The 18,541-nt window shown below is 35.4% G+C and overlaps 1 protein-coding gene across 6 annotated transcripts in view; it reads left to right on the forward strand.

Annotated features, from left to right (window-relative positions):
* The window catches only part of ABCC9 (ATP binding cassette subfamily C member 9), a 146,309-nt gene that overhangs the window by 66,175 nt on the left and 61,593 nt on the right, over positions 1 to 18,541 (forward strand). For 4 of the 6 annotated variants that reach the window (XM_006155068.3, XM_027774439.1, XM_014590343.2 and 1 more), the window contains exons 17-22: positions 1,980 to 2,052; positions 5,601 to 5,706; positions 10,235 to 10,273; positions 11,646 to 11,747; positions 12,770 to 12,854; positions 14,599 to 14,679. In XM_006155068.3, the coding sequence (XP_006155130.1) occupies positions 1,980 to 2,052; positions 5,601 to 5,706; positions 10,235 to 10,273; positions 11,646 to 11,747; positions 12,770 to 12,854; positions 14,599 to 14,679 (486 nt within the window). The remainder of the gene's footprint in view (positions 1 to 1,979; positions 2,053 to 5,600; positions 5,707 to 10,234; positions 10,274 to 11,645; positions 11,748 to 12,769; positions 12,855 to 14,598; positions 14,680 to 18,541) is intronic. The other 2 variants (XM_006155070.3, XM_006155069.3) reach the window with 1 other exon arrangement.

Consider the following 18,541-nt stretch of genomic DNA (forward strand, 5'->3'; position numbering starts at 1 on the left):
AGCCAAAAGGTTTCCTCTTCCAGCAAGTTTTGACTCATCCTAGACTTAAATGATTTTCTTTCTGAACTTCTATTGCACTTATATATCTGTACCCTCTAATTGGTACTTTACCTATACTATCTTGCATTTTTCTTGTTCTGTCCATGGATTTTTCACTCATCTGATTGCAAATTCCAAGGGAGCAGGAAAGATACATTTACACCCTCTCTGCATCCTACGTCAGTCCTAGCACTGCCTCACCTAACTGGGTGCGCAGCAAATATCTGTGAAGTGCTCACTAGTCAGCTTTCCACACCAACCTCCTTCCATGACTAATTCCACGCATCCCTCTGTAATGCATATTAGTAAATGCCGCGACATACATTTTACAAGCTACGAAAAACCTACATGGGAAGACACGATCTTGTGCTTCTAAACAGTTTTTCCACTCTTTAATTCCTTCATTTTACAGAGGTTTTAGTTACCGCTTAGATGTCACCAATTCATTCTGCAAAATTCATAAATAATCATGTGATTAGAAATGTCAGCATTCATGGTATTGATATAAGACACTGATTTATGAGCAAAGTCATTTTTAGTTTTCCCTGATTTTTCAATCACCTTCCTTCGTTTCACCTGTATCTACTCCATCCTCTTAATTCTTGGATGCTGTTATACTTTTTTTTTTTTTTTTCATTTCCCATTTTTGGAGTCATTGAAGCTATCGAGTTTACTTGCAGCCTGTAAAAACAAATAGATTGCTTGGGATAAATATAAGGTCTTGTACTCTTTGCTTATTATAGACATTCATACTACTAAGCAATGTGGCCTCATTTTTGTGCTTTATTATTCTCTCCTTTTATCTTTCTTTTAACTTCAATGAATAGAGGGAATCTACACAGTTTAGGAAACTCACTCATTACAGAACCTCCCTCCTCAAGTAAATCATTTTCTTGGATTATGTCGTGGTTATTTTTACCTTTACTTATACCACCAGAAAAATAACCATAAGGATTATCTTCTAGAAATAAAAAGATGATCAATTTAGAGTTTTCACCAGAAAATATATATATTTTTATAATTATTTTATTTTATTTATTCATTCATTTTTTTTTATTTGACCAGAGAGAGACAGATGTTGAGAGTGAGAGAGAGAGGAAGCGAGAAAGCAAGCCACCAGATTCAGGACTTGAACCCTGGTCAGCCATGTGGGAGTGTCCAGTGCCTTAACCATCACGCCAGCTGCTGGTCCCACCAGAAAATATTTGTAATGAGAACTTTTTTTTACACAAAATAAAATGTCAAAGTTTTAAAATAAAGTGTTAACATGTAAAATCCTCTCTTCTAGCTATTCTGAGACAGTATGTTATTGTTAACTATAGTTAACCTGTAGTGCTATAGAACACAAAAACCTATTTTTTTCAATCCAGCTATAATTTTATATTTGTTAAACAATATCTATCTCTCCCCTATCCATCTCCCTTCCATGTAAATGATCCAGCAATCCTAAATTTTCAGAGAAAATTGCTGTAATATTTAGCATTATTCTGGACTCCCACGTAGTTGACCACAGTTCGAATCCCGGACCCAGTGGCTTAAACTCACGCCAGGCGCATGTGCATGTGTGCCCAAGATCCCAACAAGAGAATGGAGGAGAAGGGATTGCAGCATGGCCATCCCCCCTGGGGAGTGATTTCTCGCTTTCTGTTTCTCTGTCTCTCTCTGTATTTCTGATGAATGCACTCATCCTATAGCAAAAACCTCTCTAAAAAATTAGCATTATTTATATTATCACTATAGTAATTGAACAATCCTCCTTTCACATCTATTCTTTTTTTGGTCCAACTTTTATATCATTGAATAGTTATTACTCTAAATTAGAGTTTCACCATTTGTGTCCTACTTTACACTGAAAGGCTTCCAACATTATAAAAATAAAATTTATTTAATTGGAATATATACCATGTATATACTTTAATTTCTATCTCCTTATTCTCCAGGTTACAAATGGATATTTTTCATGGGGCAGTGGTTTAGCTACATTATCCAACATAGATATTCGAATTCCAACAGGTAAGAGTAATTCATTATGAGAATTAATGGCAGTGAATGGATGTGGGAGGGGCCAGTATGAGATGTACCACATGGTTCTGGCACATAAACAGGCATGTGGACCAATGGAGAAAAATAGAGACTCTACATACAGTCAGCTGATTTTTTAAAAAGGGCTCCAATCAATCCAGTTGGAAAAAGGAAATCTCTTTAGCAAAAGGAGCTAGAAAAACTGTATTTACCTGTAGGAAGATAAAATTGGACTTCTATCACTCACTAATAATGAAAATCAACTCAAAATATATAAGAGATCTAAATCTAAGACTTCAAACTATAAAACTACTGGTAGATCACACAATGGAAACTATTGGAGATGTTGAAGTAGACAAAGACTTCTTAAATAAGACCCCCAAAAGTACAGGTAATAATCCCCTAATTAGAGTGAATTATCAACCCTCAGAATGAGAGAGTATATTTGCAAAATACGCCTCAGATGAGGGACTGATAACCAGAATATAAGGCAACTCAAGCAGCTTCCCCCACCCCCAATAAAATGACCAACCCAAATAAAAGAGGGAAAATGAGCTAAACAAATAACTCTTTAAGGAAGACATACGAATAAAAAAAGCATATGAAAGATGTTCAACATCCCTATCATAAAGGAGATGAAAATCAAAACCACAATGAGATACTACCTAACCCCAGTCAGAATGGCTAAAATTAATGAAAGAAAGAATGAGTACTGGTGAAGTTATGATGAAAAGGAAACTCTTCTATGCTGTTGGTGGGAATGTAAATTAGTACAGTCACTGTGGAGAACAATATGGAAGTTCCTCAAAGACCTACAGATAGAACTACCATATGATCCAGCAATTCCATTTTTAGGTATCTACCCAAAGGATATGAATACATTCATTTGGAAAAACACTTGCATGTCCATGTTTATTATGGAATTATTTACAATTGCTAAAACATGGAACCAATCCAAATGTCCACTAACAGATGAATGAATTGAAAAAGTGAGGCACATATACACTTTGGAATACTACTCAGCCAGAAGAAAACTGTTATTTGATAGTATGTGGACTAATATGGAAGATTTACTGCTAGGGAAAGTAAGCCAGACTATGAAAGAAAAACATAGTATGTACCCACAGAATATATACCAAATGTCTGCACTTATGGTGGAAACAGAAAGATTGAAAGGTATAAAAACATGGAGAACAACTGTGGATATTGAAGACAGTGTGGAAGGAGGGTGGGAAATGAAAGAGATTGAGAGGAAAGAAATTAAGGGGAAAATGAAAGAAGCAAAACGTATAAGGGACACAAAAATGTAGAATTATCTGTTGATGATAGTGTGTATGATAATAACTTTGACTGGACTAATATACAGTGTATTCATGCTGGAAGAATTCATCTTGCATGTTGTAATGCTATGTAGTGATCAAATGTGTAAAAAAATAATCATTTTTTAAGAGGTTTTTGCTATAGGGCGTGTGCGCTCGCCAGAAAAGGCGAGAGAAACAGAGAGACAGAAAGCGAGAAATCACCCCCCAGGGAGGATGGCCACACTGCAATCCCTTCTCCTTCATTCTCCTCTCAGGACCTTGGGCACTTACACACATGCACCTGGTGTGGGTTTAAGCCACCGGGTCTGGGACTCAAACCTCAGTCAACTACATGGGAGTCAAGTGACATAGCCATTATGCCAAATGCTGGTCTCTGAAATTTTTTAAATATGGAGAGAAAAAGTCATTTAGTATCCATTTTTGTTATTGTTAATTATTATAACCATAGTTTCCTAAGACAAATGAGTTTAACACAAAGAGGAAGATTTTTTAAAGACAAACATTATTTATAGTTTCTTCTTTGCAACAGTGAGCCACTATTTCACTGTAGGAGTGATTGGAAATTGTAAGACCTGCCCTTCATTACAATCTGTATTTTTCCTCAAGTTATCTACTATTCTTTTGCTGATTTGCGTAACTTAAATGATGGGATAATAGATTTCTCATTTTGTTGGAGAAAGATTTTAAGTAAAACTATATGAGAAAATTATCATCTGTACCAAAGGAATACTGATGAAGTTTTCAAGATATTTAAAAGCTCAACTACTCTAGATTTTATTTATTTAGTTAGTTGTTTATAATTTTTAAAATTTTTATTGTGTTATAACTGATCTACACCAAGTTGCACTTGTTTAATGTTTCCATTTTGAAGAGTTTGGGCATAACCATGTACCTGTGATACCATAACCACCATCAAGATACTAAACATAAAATCACCTCTAAAAATGTCTTTATGTTCTTTGATTTTTAAAAAATATTCATTTAATTATTTTCTTTGAGAGAGAGCGATTGAGAGAGGTGCCCTATATAGAATCCTCATGCTTTGATCCTCCCCCATCCCTGAAGCCAACCAGAATCATGGGTGCTCACAGTGTGTTCAGGTAGACCCGGGCACAAACCAGAAGCCTTCATATATGGCCTCTATAGCATGCACAACAGCATCACAACTGTTTAAGTCACCGGGTCTGGGACTCAAACCACAGTCAACTACATGGGAGTCAAGTGACATAGCTATTATGCCAAATGCTGGTCCCTAAAATTTTTTAAATATGGAGAGAAAAAAAAGTCATTTAGTATCCATTTTTGAAATCAAGAGGTGTCATGTCTCCAACTTTGTTCTTTTTTCTCAAAATTTCTTTGGCTATATTGTGTCTATCATGTTCCCTTATAAATTTTTGGATGATTAACTCTGAAATATTCATTAAAAATGCCATTGGAATTTTATTAGGAGTTACATTGAACCCGTAGGATGCTTTGTGTAGTACAGACATCTTAACAATATTAATCTAATCCATGAACTCAGGATGTCTTTTCATTGATTTGTGCTGATGAATTTCTTTCCTCAAAGTCTTACAGTTTTCAGTGTGCAAGTCTTTCATGTCCTTGGTTAGGTTTATCCCTAAATGCATTAGCAACAAACTATCTAAAAAGGAAATTAAGAGCACAACACCATTTACAACAACTCCAAAAGGAATGAAATATTTAGGAATAAACATAAGAATTTGTATTTAAAATGTCTGCATAATTGAATAGAAATATTTTTCTAACTTGGTTTAATGTCCAGTAGCTTGGGATTATTGTATTACACATGCAAGTCAAAGTGAAAAATTGAAAAGTCTTTCTTAATAACTTAGCCTAAATCACTTTCATTCCATTTGTCTGTTTTTCTCATAACTGCCCTGTTCTTCTTAAAGAATTGAATAATAAAGTTTAAACTAATCTAGATGATCTACACCAGTATTTCATTGCTCTTTCTACTAAGGCCAGCTATTCTCATAATTTTAAAATAATAAATCAAGACCATATATTTTGATTTTTCTTTCTTCTTTCAAAAAGACAGATGTGCCAGGGAAAGGAGTTGTTTAGAATACCTTATTGCTGGAGACCAAACTTGGCCATTGATTATGAAACATTAATCTTTTATAGATGTGTTTTGATTTTATTTTACTAAGAAAATTCCAGTACATCCCATCATTATTCTTTGTTTCATTTCTCTAGGTCAGTTAACTATGATTGTGGGCCAAGTGGGATGTGGGAAGTCCTCTCTTCTCCTTGCCATCCTTGGTGAGATGCAGACACTGGAAGGAAAAGTTCACTGGAGCAAGTATGTGTTTTCCGTTGTTTTCTGTTGTGCTGTCACACATCTGATATCTTCCAAGGGAAAACCTTATAGCACAGATTACTGCTATAAGTCTGAGAGCCCCTTAGAAATAAATACAGCTTTTTTTTATAATTAGTGAAAACTTTAAATGCCATATGTATAAAACGACAAGACAATTTATTATAGAGTTTTATAACAGAATAAACTATATCTTTATAATACCAACTTCACTTATATAGTAAGTAAGGTCAAGATTATCTTTTTTTTTTTTTTTTAATTTTCTAGAGGCTGCAGGCACTCCCACGAGAGAACAAAAAGAGAGAGGTAGAGAGAAAAACAATCCCCATGGGGAATGGTCATGTTGCAATCCTTTCTCCTCCACTTCCTCCTCCTTTCAGGATTTAGGTCATGCACACACCATGTCTGGCATATTTTTCAAGCTGCTGAGTCTGGGACTCAAACTACATAGTCAGCCATGTAGGATCCAGACTTTTTAACCACTATGCCACTAGCTGACCCAAAGTTGATACATTTTTTAATATTAAGTGGATAAAATTCAAATAAATTACTTAAAATTTTATTTCATAATAAGATAAGTTATGGAGTTCAGCATTATTTATAAAGCTTAAATGCAAACAGAGCTTTCTGGGTCAATGTTCAGATAATATGAAATAATCTTCTCTAAAATTCACAAAAGACTGGAAAAATCAGCTATTTCTTTTCATACCTAATGTAAACTAGACACTAGAAGTATCTAGTTAGAGATAGATGTGTCAGGCCACTGTGTTGTGTAGTCCTAAAGACATGGAAAAGGCAATATCTAGCATGGTGTTTCTAGATATTGAAGTGGTTGGATTGGGGTCTTTAAAGCACATTGTGGTAATAAAGTGATTCAGTTATATAATAATATACAACTGGGCAACAAAGAGTAAGTCATATTCATTTAGTTTAAATTACCTAGTATTAGATCATTTATAATTTATAGCTTATAAAGATATTGACTGTAGTTTATCTAAGAAATTTAGATAGAAATTGAGTATAGTTTATCTAAAAACTATAGTTTTAGAATTTATTATATTTAGACTTTACTTAGGACAAGGACATTCTTAGCCATGGATCCTACATGGCTGACCATAGTTCAGATTCCATCCCTGGAAGACTGAGAAACATTCCAGGCACTCGTGTGCATACCAAAACTCCTAATAGGATAGAGAAATGAAAGAGAAGGGGTTACAATGTGGCCATATTCCACTGGGGGATGGAAGAGGTACTTTCTCTAACTCTGTCTATCTTTCTATGTCTCTCTGTGGCAAGAACATATGATCTCTGGCAAAATTAAAAAAAAATTATAATAAAGCTTGAAAAATAAAGAAATCAAAAAGTAAAATAAGGTCTAAATAATCTGAGAAGTTGATAGACTTCTAGATAGAAAAGAATGTACTGGAGTTCTACAGAATTATAAAATATAGGTCACAAATTCCCCTCTGAATTTCATGTAAGTCAAGCAGAGAGAAACATGAAATAATATATTTACTCAGAAGAGATTAAGGTTTTTTTCTTAGAAAGAAATATGAAAGAAGTCTCTGTATCTTAATAAAAACTCAATAAGAAGCTATATAATTCTCAATTTCCTCAATATCTCTGAAATTTATTCAAAATTAAATTCTGCATGTCAATTACTAGAGATAAAATTGATAAGATAATAATAGATAATTTCATAAGCATTAAGGGTGTAGTGGGCACGTGTGAGTGGATGAAGGATGTGGTATGGATAGTATTAAAAATAACGTGGCTACCTATGTAGATCTTCAACATCTTGTTTGAGTCAGGAATAAAATTAACATCACTTGGAGAAATGGATGGATTACATATCATTCTATGTTCAGTATATCAGCCTGGAATATGAGAGGGTCTTCCAAAAGTTAATAGAAAGTGTGTTTTATGAAGAAATTACAAACAGATTTCAAATATTTTTTGCAACAAAATAAACTCATACTTTAATTTGACTTTTCATGAACTTTTTGAAGTACCCTCATATGGATATGTTTTTCTGGATCCTTTTCTTTTTTCTTTTTTTTTTTAAGAGATTTTTTGCTACAGAGCATGTACACTCACCAGAGACAGAGACAGAAAACGAGAAATCACCTGCAGGGGATTGGCCACATCACAATCCTGTCTTCTCCATTCTCCTCTTGGGATTTTAGGCATGCACACACATACACCAGTGTGAGTTTCAAGCCACCAGGTCTGGAACTCAAACCATGGTTGGCCATGTGGGAGTCCAGTGACATAACCATTTCATCATCTGCTGACCCAGCCTTTTCTTGTTTCATTCAACAAGTGTTTCCTGAGTACTTCCTTTGCAGCAATACTGATCTAGGTTTAAAAGATACAGAAATGGACAAGAAACACCAAGACCTTGATCTCATGGACAGACAGGCTAAAATATTGCTCATATATATAATACATGTAATCAACAAAAAACAGATAATGTTAGGCTGTGATATATATATACTATGAAGATTATTTTAAAAAGGCCATGGAGTAGGGAGTCGGGGATGAATGTGTCTACTTCTCGTCATTCATTCACAATCACCTAATTCAAGGTACTGACTTATCTCCACGACTCTGACACCTTCAGTATCAGTGGGCTCTGTATCACTTGCAGTCTGCCTCCCTCCAATTCATTTGTTGCATTCTGTGAATAGAGTGATATTGCTAAACTGAATCACCCTCTTGTTTAAACCTTCCCCGTGGTTTTCTATTATTCCGAGTAAAAACTGTAAAATGGTTTATGAGCTCCTTTGTTATCTGGTCCTGCTTATTTTTAAGGTCATCATGTTCCTTTCTTCATTTACTATTTGCACCCACGTATCAGCCATGCTGTATTTACGTCAGTTTCTTATAAGACCAGGATACTTCATGGTCATGTGTTTTTTCTTGTTTAAAATACTCTTGGCTTTGTCTAGCCTACTCTTTTTTTCTTCTTTTTTTTTTTTATTTCTTTAAGAGATTTTTGCTATAGGGTGCATGTGCTCACCAAAGAGACAGAGAGACAGAAAGCAAAAAAAAAAAAAAAAAATCACTCCCTAGAAGGGATGGCCATGCCACAATCCCTTCTTCTCCATTTCATTTGCTAAAGGAGGCTCAGGTCGGGTGTGGTTTATCTGTCCTCTAATACCACCTTTTATCCCACCTATCTTAGTCTTTATTTCCTTGTCATACTCCCACAAAAGTGGAAGCAGTATGAAAGAAGAAACGAATCTTCCTATCCATAGTATCTCTAGCATTTTTGGTACTAGGAGATGATCAATAAATATTTTTGAATTCATATTGAATTAATATAGTGACAATTTCATCATTATTGAATAAATTGATGTCCAAATCTCTAGCTCTGGTTGAAATTTTATTTATTCATTTATTTATTTTTTTAGAGAGATTTTTGCTACAGGGCATGTGCACTCATTGGAGAGAGAGAGAAAGTAGACAATAAGTCACCCCCGCCCCCAAGGGGATGGCCACCCTGCAGTCCCTTCTCCTCCATTCTCCTTTTGGGATCTTGGCACACATACACATGAGTCCAGTGTGAGTTTGAAGCCTCTGGGTCCAGGTCACGAACCATAGTCGGCCATGTGGGAGTCCAGAGACATAACTATTATGCTACAGCTGGTCCTGTGGTTGACATTTTTAATTGTATAATGAGCAGTCCACCTGGACAGCCAGTAGGCAAATTAACACATAATTTTCTGCCATGAATCTACCCTTCCACTTCTTTTCTGTCTCTTTCTCAATGTCTTAGTCTGTTTTTGCATTGCTAACAGAAATGCTTTAGGCTAAGTAATTTATAAAGCAAACAAACAAATATAAGGGTTTGCTTGCAAAATTCGTAATTCTGGTGGCTGAAAATCCAAAGATGTCACAAAAATGGTGAAGGCAGAACTTCTCCATAACATAAGTACAACTTAATTATGCAAGCCCCACTTTTTACTTCAGTCACTCATTACACTCAGATGTAGGCTGACTTATTGAGCATGTCTTTCTTAGAACCTCTGTAGGGTCAGACATGCTTTGTGCACCTTGCACTTAGAGCCCCCAAAATATTTCTTCTGCTTGTGAGTTGCAGTAGCTAATTAGGAATCCAATTGAATTAAATTCAAAGTTTTAAGTAAGAGATGACTTGGAAATATAGAATTTGTATGAAAATAAGAATTTGTATTCTACAGTCTCCAAGTTTACAATTAGAGTGAATTTGGGAATAGAATCCAAGTTTTTATATGATCCACCATTGTGAATGAAAGAGAAGTGTTACCTATTTTTTGGAAGCTTACTCAGTGATCATTTTGTAGCTGATAAAGACATAAAAGAAGAATATTATTTATCTGGTTTGTCTTTGAAATTAATACCCAAAGTATTTAGGAAATGTAGCTGTTTAATATGTCCAATATTTATTTTCTCTCTGACCTGATATGTACACACATGCATTCTATATTTATACTTCATAATTAATAAACATTGTTTGCCATACTTGCAGTGTAAATGAATCTGAGCCTTCTTTTGAAGCAACCAGAAGGTATTATTTCTATTTTAACCTGAGTTTAATAAGAATAACTTCCTTCCTCAGATTTTAATCTCTCATCCCTAGTCACTGTTCATTCTGATGATGTACAGTTGTTTATTAAAATGTGCTAGCATATTTCCAACAGCAGTGGTTCTCAACCTTTGCAAGCTGCTATAAGAGCTACTTTGCCAAACAAAATGGCTCATTATGTCAACTGTTTTCTTCTCAGTGGGTCATGCATGTCCCTATGTTGGCAGACACTCAGACTGCTCTTAGTAAACTGGACTTGGGGTTTTATGAAATAAAAATTTAAGATTTAATATATATATTGATTGTAAGTTAAACAATGATGTGGTCTGCCTATAAGAGACAGAGTCAAATGCCTTATCTATTTTACGACAACCACCACCAACACTAAAGACCATGGGCAAGGGGAGGCAGAGATACCAGAGGTTGGGAACTGCTGTTTTACTGTGTATGTGATTATCTACAAGATTACTAGCATATGATACATGATCATGTCTTCTAAACTCCTACGACATAATGTCTCAGGATGGTTCTTGAGCATTTCTAACTACTCTGTTTCTTAACCTTACTTTCTCTTAACCTCAATTCCTAATTAGTACTTACAGACTATGAACTAACTGTGGAAGTCTGACCCCCTTCCACACTCCATTACCATTATCCTTTTCAGTTCACATGTATTTTCCTAATGATTTAAAATTAGAGTCTGATGTATAGACATCTGGTAGGATTCGCAAGCCAAAGAAATAGAGGAATAATAAATAAACTATTTCAATATGCTTTGAAATATGTAGTTTTCCAGTGTGCCATTTCACTGTTGAAATGGGCAGCTCCAGATATTATTCAGTGTTTAGAATATTTATGTATTAACTATTATCTTAAAATGCCACATGTGTATTTAATCGTGTGATGAAGCCACAAGCATAATCTATACTTACAGTGTCAGTTCACATCTTTTTCTAAGGTCTGCATAGGAAATTCATGGTTGTATAAAGTATTTTTTAAATAAAGTAAAATATCTGTGGCTGTTAGAGAAGGTGAATTGTTATTCATCTTTTAAGTTTGAAACAATTATAGTTATTTTAGAACATTTAATGAACAGTTGTAATCTAGAAAACCTCTTCAGCGTCCCCAAATAAGATTTTACACACTGAATGGAATTTTGATTAAATTTTAATTTTTAAAATTTAGGTAGCATTTTTAGCCATTTCTTAATATGGTTGGTGGTCTTTAAAAAGTTCCTTTTAGAAGCTATTTATTTCTGAGTTTAAAATATTTTATCAACTTTTATTTCCCTTAGTTATACTAAAATACAAAGCACAGTGTAATTCTGGTGTTTTGTTTCTTTGCCACTTTCCAGTAGAAACAGGTATTCCGTGGCTTACGCGGCTCAAAAGCCTTGGCTATTAAATGCTACAGTAGAAGAAAATATTACCTTTGGAAGTCCTTTCAACAAACAGAGGTAAGCTTGCGCATATATAAATGTAAACTTTAGAACTGAAACATAACTTTCCATGAGTTTGGTCTGTGGTTCCAGGAACTCCCTTTCTTCCTTCTTGCTCTATGTCCATCCACATCACTGGGGTCATTTGAATCAACTCTTAAAAGAAGCCTCATTGGAAGTTTCAGTCCAGCCTGAGCATTTATTGAGAACAACTTACAGACCAAGATGAAACAGCAGCAATTGAAGTGTATATGTGTGGATGTGTGTGTGTGTGTGTGTGTGTGTGTGTGTAGGGTGGTGTTGCTTAAATTATTGGTGAGCATTTAAAGAAGTAAAAACCCAAGTAAGCTACAGAAGGAGGGTTAACTGTAAAAAGAATATGGGGTCTGAGCGTCTAGTGATTGGGCAAGTTTCAGAAAGAAGAATAAAAAGGTAAATGCAGTGTTGAATCTGAAAGTAAAATTTCTCTCTCTTTCTCACACACACAGACAGAGAGAGAGAGAGAGAGAGAGGGAGGGAGAGGGAGGGAGGGAGAGAGATACACACAATGAATTGGGATCAAAGAGACATTTAGGAGCTAGCTGGACTAATTATTTAAGTATGCAGTATAATTTGTCTGCATTTGAGATAACAGTAGACATATAAAAACAGGGATAGTTGAGAAAAAAATGTTCTAAAATTAGAATAGACAAATACAAGCAGGAGGAAGATGGAACACTCAAGAATGACTTGAATGTTTAAGACTAGGAGACTAAGAAAATAAAATGGCTATACATTAAGTGGAGACATACAATGTCTCTCATTCATACCCTGACTTGCTTCACGCAGCAGGAAATCTTCCATATTTGTCGACTTTCTATCAAATGCCAGGGTCTTGTTCATACCTATGTATCTTTGTATCTCCAAACCTAGCATAGAGGCTAACATGTGATGTTATTTAGTAAACGTGTATTTCAGTTATCAAGATATTGAACCTGGGACTTAGTTTATGTGCAGTGTCTTAATAATAGTCTGAAAATTCAAAACTATTTCTCCCAAAGGTACAAAGCTGTCACAGATGCCTGCTCTCTTCAGCCAGATATTGACTTATTGCCATTTGGAGACCAAACTGAAATTGGAGAGAGGGTGAGCTATGTATGGTTTAATTAAGCAATAAACAATGACCTATATTGGGGGCATAATGAAATCTGAAAGATCAAGAGTTGTATGTTATCATAGTGACAAGTTCCAAAAATACGAAGACGGGTCCTTTGATACATCCCTGCCCTTCAAGTATTTATTAACTACCATATAGTTAATCTTGTGTTACTCAGTGGGGAGTTTTCAAGTTAAACATAGTCCCTGACTGTGATAAAGTACGTTTTTGGCTAACTTGGAGTTTCCTTTAATTGATTTGCAAGCTGAAATTTCTTTGGACAACCTCTTCATTCTCACCAATATCTATTTATTCTTGTTAAACTGCTTTTTCTTTGTATGAGCATGTTTTACATTGACATCATACTATTTCGACCAGCTGAAAAATATTCATACCTGTTATCTTTATAACACTAATGGCCACAATTTTTCAACCCATAGAGGCATCAAGTGGACAAAGGCTTCATATGCACCATCCACTTGCACAACAAATCTGTGTGATGGATGCTGTTGGTACCTGCATATTACAGCTGAGATAGCCAAGACTAAGCAGGATTAGTGGGGTTTGCAGGAGTAACCTGGCTCTGTAGCCTTTGTTCTTAATGGCTATTCTTCATTGCAGCACAGTATAGTATTTAAGAGAATGACCTGATTTCTCTGTCTCGGTTCCCACATGTGGAAAATGAAAACAATACCTACAGATTGGAATTGCTATGAGGAATAAAAGAAATAAAAACTGTAAAGCCATTTACACAAGCCTGACACATAATAAGTGCTGAATTAATACTAGTTTTTAAAATATTTATAATTAGATCCAGCCTCTACGGCACAGTGGTACAGCCAGCCAACTGCAGGTTGAAAACATGCCAAGTATCCCTGTGGGTGCCCAGGATCCTGAGGAGCTGGAGAAAGGGTATCATGGTGTGATAAGACATGCTTGAGGGTGCTTCTCTTGCTCTCTTTCTGTTTATTTTTCTCTGTGTGTGCATGCACATGCTCTCTATAATAAAAGGTTCTTTTTTTTTTTTCCTTTTCATAACTTTTCCATAGGGTGCATGTGCTTGCTGAAGCGAGAGAATGAGAGAGAGAGAAAGCAAGAGAGAGAACCCTCCATAGGGCATGGCCACACTGCAATCCCTTCTCAATCTTTCCCTCTCCTTGGGATTTTGGGCATGTACACGTGTGTGCCTGGTTTGTTTTGTTTTGTTTTGTTTTGAGTCCTAGACCCACCAAGACTTGAACTGTGTGGTTGGCCATGTGGGATCCAAGCACCACGCCAAGCACCATGCCATAGGCTGGCCTCATAAACATTTTTTTATAATGTAATGCTTCATTCTGAAACCATATTGCTGTACAATATGAATATAATTTGCAATATAAAATGTAAGAGATATATGGGAAGTAAACTGCAGACACAATTCAGGATACCAGAAAAAAGTCTTAAAATTGCTTGCAGTCTGCAGTGCTCACCATGTGTTATGGTTATTAATCCTTCTGTACAGCAGAACTTTCCATCAGAGCAAAAGGAGAGTTAATGTTATCAGTCCAAAAACATTTTGATACAACTCTACTATTGGCCTGTAAACAGTTTTAATTTTTCTCTTATCAATGTTACCAAAATTTAATTAATATGTTTTTTTAAGGAGACATTTGTAATTTAAAAGTGGTTTTCGTTTTACCAATAGATCACTTACTGATGAAAAAAAATGGTTGTTTATGGGTGTTTCTTCTTTAGGGCATCAACCTGAGTGGGGGTCAGAGGCAGAGAATCTGTGTGGCGCGAGCTCTCTATCAAAACACCAACATTGTCTTCTTGGTAAGAATATGGCCTTGACTTTTATTTCTTTTCTTTTTTTTGCCTTGGGACAAAAGAGTCTTTATACAGGTGCATCAGTAAACTCACGGAAAGATGGTTTAACTTGTGAAATCAAGTAAGGAAAATAAACCCTCATACTATAAATCAGAAGATCAACATATAAAGTTAAGAGTTAACAATGAGGCCGGCAGATGGTGGTTAAGGGTGCTGGACTCCCATGTGATCGACCATGGTTCAAGTCCCGGATCTGGTGGCTTCCTTTCTCTCTCTCTCTCTGTCCCTCTCTGGTCAAATTAAAATAAATAAATAAAGTTAATTAAAATAATTCTTTAAAAAAATTGAGAAATCCAGATTGTGTCCAGAAGATTGAGGTGCTCTAAGTGCTTGACTGTCTCGGTTTCTTAGCTGTGGATGGTGTTGGATCAACTGGACAGGGTTCATAGGTCTTCTTATTTACACGTGATGGCAAATAAAGAAGGGCCAGAAAATACTGTATGTTCTTGGTGGAAATAACAGTAAGTAAGCTAACATTCCATTCCAGTGGTGTGCAACTCAGGCTTAAATAAAATTTGTCTGTGATGCTTCCTACAATTATAGCAATCTCAGTCCTGCCCTAGACAGAAGGAATCATAATCTGTTAGGACAGAGTCTAGAATCTGTCTTTAAAAAGTTCCATGGGAGATTTTCATGGTCATCTTGGGCTAATAATTTGGCTCTGCTGTGGATCCACAAACAAAACTTGATGACTGTGTTTATTTTGATTTTGCTTTCTTTTGGTTCCTTCAGCAAGAAGTGGCCAATGTATATTGGCTCACAAGTAGACAGTGTAGGTTAGAAACCTGGCAGAGTGTGTACATGTAACCTTAGCCCATCTGCTTCTGTGCAATTACTAGCCATTTACAAATATGGTTCCTAGAACTCCTTTAGCGTCTTCACACCATCTAATCTCTAGACTCTCCTCAAACAGTGAGCTGGCTTTAGAGTTTCCCACTGAATTTGGATCCATTATTGGCGATGGTAGCAGAACTTGGACATACTGGAAATTCCTTTCAAATTGATCTTCCTAAGATTACCTGTCCTCCAAATTTTCAAAAAAAAAAAATGTAATAAAAGCCATAGCAAGATCTAAGATCTAATTATAAGTCCTTTTTGTAATGGATGAGCCCACTTTTAGCAGTGACTTCATGAACCTTGGGATTAATTAATGACTGAACCTCCCAATGAACTGACTTGGTAATCACAGGAATCAAGATCCACTGCATTACAACTTTTACCCCATTAAATTGTAGTTCAGTCCAATGACTATGATTTAATGACCCAAATTACTAAAATTGTAGAATCATGGAATTGAGAGTCATACGGTTACCTTATTGTGAATTCCCACTCATTCATTACAATTACTTTGGGCATCGTTTCTAACAACTTCTTAATGACTTTCTGAGGATTTGTTGCTCGCTTTTAAGGAAACCTCTTTTTCTGGTTGGACAATGCATACATTTCCTATTCCTGCTATAACAAGTCACTATAATTGGTGAGTTAGTACAAACTTACTGTCTTACAGTTTTGTAGGTTAGAAGTCCAACAAAGTGTTAACAGGACCATGGCCCCTTCTGGAGATTCTAGAGGCTGTCCATGTTCCCTGGTCTGAGGCTGCTTTCCTCCACCTACAAAGCCAGAAATATGATGTCTCTCTGAACATTATTACATAGTTGCATCTCCCCCTTCTCTGCTCTTAAGGATTCACATAATTAGTTTGAGCCCATCTGGATAATCTCCCCTTCTCAAAGTCTTTAATCTTAATCACATCTGCGAAGTTCCACTGGCCATGTAAGGTAACATAATCACAACTCCTGAGAATTAGGACCTAGGCATCTTTGGGGCCGTTACTCTCCATATCGCACATAGGTCTTATTGGAGAGTTATCATGTGATTAAAATCTGCTTCTGTATATTTTCCATTCGTTGGTCTTCATTCTTCTTCTGCAGCAACAAATATAGTGCTTTTATTCATCCATAGTTCAACATTTTAATATTACAATCCTAACGCTTTAATTTACTTCCTCTAGGCTAAACCAAGCTTACTATGTTCAAGTCTTCCACAAATGATGGAATGTGCATAACTTTTCCTAACCCTGGATGCAACAATGTTTATTATAGTCCCTTCAGAAAAGGATGTGGTAGATACACTGACGAGCTCAGATAACCTTAAAACTACTGGATCTTATCATCTAAAAGTTATACTTCTTTGCAACTTGAAACTAGAAAAAATTTTATCTGTAATGGAATGCTGCTAATATGTTTTAGTAATTTCTCAAAAATGATAATATTTAGGGGCCGGCAGGTAGCATGGTGGATAAATGCGCTGGACTCCCACATGGCTGACCATAATTCAAGTCTCGGATCTGGTGGCTTCTTCTTCTTCTTCTCTCTCTCTCTCTCTCTTTCTCTCTCTCCTCTCTCTTGTCAAGTTGGAAAATAATAATACATAAAGTTAAAAAATTAAAAATGACAATATCTTGCACTTCTACTGTTCAAAAATTCATAAAGCAGTCTGAACCACAGCTACATCCCATTCGCTTCTCATGACAGTGCTAGGAGGACAGTCAGCATCATTATATTAAGATTTTCTGAAATTTTTTATGTCAAGTTAATACCCATATTATGTTTTCATCTTCTTTCATCTTTTCTTCTTCCCTTCCTTTCTCCATCCTTTTCTTTTTATCCCCTCTTCCTCCCTGTCTCCCTTTTTCCATCATTCCCACCCATCAATACTTAGTGAACATCCTTCATGCTATCTTCTATGCTGAATGGAGGAAATAGCAAGAAAAAGTGATTACTCCTATGTTTAAGGCTCTTTTACACATAATCACTTGAGTGGTCTTATATTTTGCTTTATATAAACTTCATCATATTGGTCTTAATACATTATCAAACCAAATTAAAATATCTTAATTACATATCAGGGATATTATTTTTGAAATTTTATGGCATCTGCCAATGTTCCATGTGTATCAATGAATATATTAATACATTATTTCCAAAAATATATCCATACAAAATACATGATTTGAACATATTCATTGAGTACAGAAGAGGATATATTAATAAAGACCACATATTTTTTTCAATAAATAATATATTCTTAAAAGTGAACAATTACTCATTCATTGAAATGGCCATTGGGCAAATACACTTGTTTTCTTTAAAGAAAGTAGCTTCTCAAAATGTTAATATACAAATGGAATCTTGAGGGGTGATTCTCAATCCATCAAACCTTAGTTTCTATTAAGTTGTATAAAAGGATACACTTGACTGTAACCCCAAAATGCCCCACAAAGTCACAACTTATATACCATGAAAGCAGTCATTTTTAATGGTTTTCCATGATCTACCATGATTCTAAGAACTGTATACACATGATCTCACTTAATTTTTGATATAGCTCTCTTAGATTTGGCATTGTTGGCATTCTATTTATACATGAGGCTTTAAGGAATACCTGTCCAAGATAGTAATAATAAAGTAAATAGTTATACCAAGCCAGAGGCCTGATTCCATCACGTGTAGTCTTGACCACCATACTCTTCCTTATTAAAAGATGCCCAGAAGATTCTGAATTCACAATGTGATGCATTAAAAGAATAAGAATACTATTAATCTACCACAGCTTTATTTATAAGAAACAACACTTTAAAACTATGTGCAGACTTTTATTACATTATTTTCTTGGATCTTTGTAGCAACCACTGTGATTTCTGATGGGTCTCTTTATTCTTCCTATTTACAAATGAAGTGACTGAGTTCAAAACATTGCCTAATGTCAGAGAGTGGTTTACAAGTACAGCTTGGGTCTCTTTAATTAG

This window comes from Tupaia chinensis, unplaced genomic scaffold (genome assembly GCF_000334495.1).
Source record: "Tupaia chinensis unplaced genomic scaffold, TupChi_1.0 Scaffold000434_1, whole genome shotgun sequence".
NCBI lineage: Eukaryota > Metazoa > Chordata > Mammalia > Scandentia > Tupaiidae > Tupaia > Tupaia belangeri.